The sequence below is a fragment of the Puma concolor genome, chromosome C1 (assembly GCF_028749965.1).
Source record: "Puma concolor isolate L17-30 chromosome C1, mPumCon1.1.hap2, whole genome shotgun sequence".
NCBI lineage: Eukaryota > Metazoa > Chordata > Mammalia > Carnivora > Felidae > Puma > Puma concolor.
In genome coordinates this window covers 47,989,552-47,994,251 of record NC_141674.1, presented here as the reverse complement: position 1 = coordinate 47,994,251, position 4,700 = coordinate 47,989,552, and the positions used below count along the sequence as shown (strand labels likewise).

Below are 4,700 nucleotides of genomic sequence, written 5' to 3'. Positions count from 1 at the left end.
CTGTAGGAGGGCAGCGGAGCATTACCTCATCCCGTGAGCCTCCGCGGGTCCAGAGAAGAATCTTCTAGGGTGGGGTCTCCATGGCGACGGGCGGGCCCGCCCCCTTGAGAGCGACGCGAGCCAATGGGAAGGCCTTGGGGTGACATCATGGGCTATTTTTAGGGGTTGACTGGTAGCAGATAAGTGTTGAGCTCGGGCTGGATAAGGGCTCAGAGTTGCACTGAGTGTGGCTGAAGCAGCGAGGCGGGAGTGGAGGTGCGCGGACTCAGGGAGACGGACAGATACAGGCAGGCAGGCAAGACGGCAGCAGAGTCCGAGCTGCAAATCTTATTTTCTTTTCCATTTTCTCACCAACTGCCCAGAGCTAGCGCCTGTGGCTCCCGGGCTGGTGTTTTGGGGAGCGTCCGGAGAGCCCCTTCTCCAGCCGCCCCCAGGAGGAGAGCCCCGCTTCCCCGGAGCTGGTGACAGCGCAGAGAGCGGCGACAGTCTGTCCGGGAAAGTCCAGAGAGCCGCTGCAGCGGCAAAGAACTTTCCTGACCAGGGGGACAGGGGACAAGTGGCCCGAGTCCCGGAGCGAACTTTTGCAAAGCTTTCCTGCGCCCGAAGCTGCCGCGGCGGCGAAGACAGGAAGGCGGCGGAGAGAGGAGACCAAGGAGGGACGTGCGCTCAGTTTCACTCGCACCGGTTGCTGAACTTGGGCGAGCGCGAGCCGCGGCTGCCCGGCGCCCCCTCCCCCTCGCAGCGGAGGAGGGGACAGTCGTCGGAGTCTGGGCGGCGGACACCCGCTGCCGGCCGGCCACCGCGGGATCGACGCTGACTGCCGCCGCCGGCAGGGCCGCTGTCGCCGGGAAGCGTGTTCGTCTGCGGGCTCCCAGGGACGGCTGCGCCAAGAGCGCTCCGTGAGCGACCGCGACTTTTCAAAGCCGAGCAGCGCGCGCGAGCTGACAAGTTAAGAGTGCTGGCGGCATCTGAACCCTGAGCGCCTGGGAGCGAGCCGGTGAGCAGGGCGCAGGGGGGAGGACAGCCGGCGGGTGCGCGCGCCCCTCGAGAAACTTTCCCTGCCCAGGGCCCCGGGAGGGGTGTCCTCCGCTCGCCAGCGCGCTGTTGCGGCCCCGAAACTTCTGCGCGCAGCCCAAACTAACCCCACGTGAAGTGACGGACTGTTCTATGACTGCAAAGATGGAAACGACCTTCTACGACGATGCCCTCAACGCCTCGTTCCTCCAGTCCGAGAGCGGTGCCTACGGCTACAGTAACCCCAAGATCCTGAAACAGAGCATGACCCTGAACCTGGCCGACCCGGTGGGCAGCCTGAAGCCGCACCTCCGGGCCAAGAACTCGGACCTCCTCACCTCGCCCGACGTGGGGCTGCTCAAGCTGGCCTCGCCCGAGCTGGAGCGCCTGATAATCCAGTCCAGCAACGGGCACATCACCACCACGCCGACCCCCACGCAGTTCCTGTGCCCCAAGAACGTGACAGACGAGCAGGAGGGCTTCGCCGAGGGTTTCGTGCGCGCCCTGGCCGAACTGCACAGCCAGAACACGCTGCCCAGCGTCACGTCGGCGGCGCAGCCGGTCAGCGGGGCGGGCATGGTGGCTCCGGCGGTGGCTTCGGCGGCGGGCGGCAGCGGCAGCGGTGGCTTCAGCGCCAGCCTGCACAGCGAGCCGCCGGTCTACGCCAACCTCAGCAACTTCAACCCGGGCGCTCTGAGCAGCGGCGGTGGGGCGCCCTCCTACGGCGCGGCCGGCCTGGCCTTTCCCGCGCAGCCCCAGCAGCAGCAGCAGCCCCCGCAGCCGCCGCACCACCTGCCCCAGCAGATCCCCGTGCAGCACCCGCGGCTGCAGGCCCTGAAGGAGGAGCCGCAGACGGTGCCCGAGATGCCCGGGGAAACGCCGCCCCTGTCCCCCATCGACATGGAGTCGCAGGAGAGGATCAAGGCGGAGAGGAAGCGCATGAGGAACCGCATCGCTGCCTCCAAGTGCCGGAAAAGGAAGCTGGAGAGGATCGCCCGGCTGGAGGAAAAAGTGAAAACCTTGAAAGCGCAGAACTCGGAGCTGGCGTCCACGGCCAATATGCTCAGGGAACAGGTGGCACAGCTTAAACAGAAAGTCATGAACCACGTTAACAGTGGGTGCCAACTCATGCTAACGCAGCAGTTGCAAACGTTTTGAGGAGAGGCTGTTGGGGGCTGAGGGGCAACAGAGAAAAATAAAATTCACCCAGAGAGACAGACTTGAGAACTTGACAAGTTGAGAGAGAAAGAGAGAGAGAAAAGTGTCCAAGGACTAAAGCCAAGGGTATCCAAGTTGGACTGGGCGGCGTCCTGACGGCGCCCCCAGTGTGCACGAGTGGGAAGGACTTGGCGCGCCCTCCCTTGGCGTGGGGCCAGGGAGCGGCTGCCTGCGGGCTGCCCCGCTTTGCGGATGGGCTGTCCCCGCGCGAACAGAACGTTAGACTTTTCTTTAACATTGACCAAGAACTGCATGGACCTAACATTCGATCTCATTCAGTATTAAAGGGGGGAGGGGGAGGGGTTACAAACTGCAATAGAGACTGTAGATTGCTTCTGTAGTACTCCTTAAGAACACAAAGTAGGGGGGGAGGGGTTGGGGGAGGGGAGGCGGGAGGGAGTTTGTGAGCGCGAGGCTGAGCCTGCAGATGAACTCTTTCTGGCCTGCCTTCCTTAACTGTGTATGTACATATATATATTTTTTAATTTGATGAAAGCTGATTACTGTCAATAAACAGCTTCATGCCTTTGTAAGTTATTTCATGTTTGTTTGTTTGGGTGTCCTGCCCAGTGTTGTTTGTAAATAAGAGATTTGGAGCACTCTGAGTTTACCATTTGTAATAAAGTATATAATTTTTTTATGTTTTGTTCCTGAAAATTCCAGAAAGGATATTTAAGAAAATACAATAAAATATTGAAAAAGTACCCCTCCCACAACCTCTTTTCTGCATTACCTATGGATTACCTATCTAGACGGAGTCGAAAGAGTTCAAAGAGTGTCAACTAAAATCACTCTCAGTGCTTCTTACTATCAGGCAGTGAAAACTGTTCTCTGCTGGACTTGAGAATAACTGTAGCTGAAGCTCTCATCAACTTATACTCTTCCCTCCCCCAACAATCTATATAGAGTTGCTTACAAAGGATAGTGTGGCCCTTCAGAAGGCTGAGGAAAGGGAGGTTGGGGTGGAGGGGAACAGACAGCCCACTGGGAAGTCAAAGAACTTAAAAGTCTGGTTCATACCAAGTGGCATGTGCTGTGACCATTTATGATGTTAGCAGAAATTTCAGAGTAGCTGCGAATTCTCAAATGAGGAACAGTGGCAGATTTTTACAAAAGATGTATCCTTCCAATTTGGAATCTTTAACAATCCCTAGATAAAAAAGATGGTCTTTGCTTATGAATATTTATAACAGCATTCTTGTCACAATAAACGTATTCAAATACCAATAACAGATCTTGAATTCCTTTCCCTTTACTACTTTTTTCTTCCCAAGCTCTACACTGAAGCTTTTCTTTTCAGTTGCTGGGGTTAACATTACTGCCAGCTAAAGTTACTGGGTAATTAAGAAGCAAAGAATTTAGGAAGAGTCAACACAGAATTTGCAATCTGGATGAAACATTCTCCCAGTTTCATTAATATTCCCCCCCCCCCCCGCCTCTCTCCCTCTCCCTCTCTCCTCCTCCCCACTCCCCTACTCTCTCTGTCTCTCTGAAGTAAACACCTATACTTAGACAAATTACCACTATAGCCATTTGCCATTTGGGATTCTTCTGCAGTTTATTTCTTAATTTGTTTCTAAAATAACCAGCCTTGTTTAAGTTATTACTACAGAATCAGCCTTAAAAGATGGTAATCTATACAACATGGAAAAGATTCATACAAGAAAACATGAACACCAACACAATGATGACATGTGTAAATCAAACCTTAGCTCTGGGGAAATGGCAAGCTTAAATTCTGTCTACAGGTATAACTTAGGAGATCAACAAGGCAGTATGCAACAAGGGAACAATTTTTGCTTGGTTGCTCTTCATCCCAAGAGCCAGTATGACTATCAAGCAGCAAAAGCAATTTGATATCCAGGAATATTTCACAAACCACTAATTGAGGCAGGGCTGTTTGCTCATTAGCAGTGCTCCAGTACCCAACAGGTCTGAGAGTGCTAATATCCTGCCTGTGGCTGTAAATCCAAAGACAAAGAGTTTCTCCTTAGGAGTGTATCTAGGAGTGGAAGAGATTGGACAGACTTGTAAGCTACCAGATCCACTCCATTGTAATAACACTTCTTTAACAAAGGGTTACTGGGAGCAGAGCCGAGTTTGCCAAAGAGTGAATTTGCCGATGTCAGCAACCCGGAAGGTGAGTTGATTTTGACCATATGTAGGAATAGTCAGCAGAGGGACAATAAAGCACTTTGGGGTGGGGCTCTATGGAAGCTAAACAAGAGCCAACTAGAAAAAATAAGCAGGCTGGGGAATTAATTACCTGCAAAGGTAGACTAAGCCCAGACAACAGAGCAGCACAGAAAAGCCACACCACTCCCCAGCTTTATTTAGATTCCAAGTGTTTAAAAAAAAAAAAAGGCAGCCTGAAATTCAGGCCTCTCCCCACACTTGTTTGTTTCAACTAACATTCTAAATGTGTGTACATATATATATATGTGTGTGTGTGTATGTATATATGTGTA

At 53.3% G+C, this 4,700-nt stretch overlaps 1 protein-coding gene across 1 annotated transcript; it reads left to right on the top strand.

The window, feature by feature from the left end:
* Positions 1 to 191: 191 nt before the first annotated feature.
* JUN (Jun proto-oncogene, AP-1 transcription factor subunit) lies at positions 192 to 2,936 on the top strand. The gene has a single exon (XM_086717126.1). It carries the CDS (start codon positions 1,168 to 1,170, stop codon positions 2,170 to 2,172), a length of 1,005 nt encoding a protein of 334 aa, XP_086573252.1. The 5' UTR covers positions 192 to 1,167; the 3' UTR covers positions 2,173 to 2,936.
* Positions 2,937 to 4,700: the final 1,764 nt, after the last annotated feature.

Coding starts and splice junctions, on each gene's coding strand:
- JUN (XM_086717126.1), top strand. CDS start 1,168: ATGACTGCAAAGATGGAAACGACCTTCTACGACGATGCCCTCAACGCC.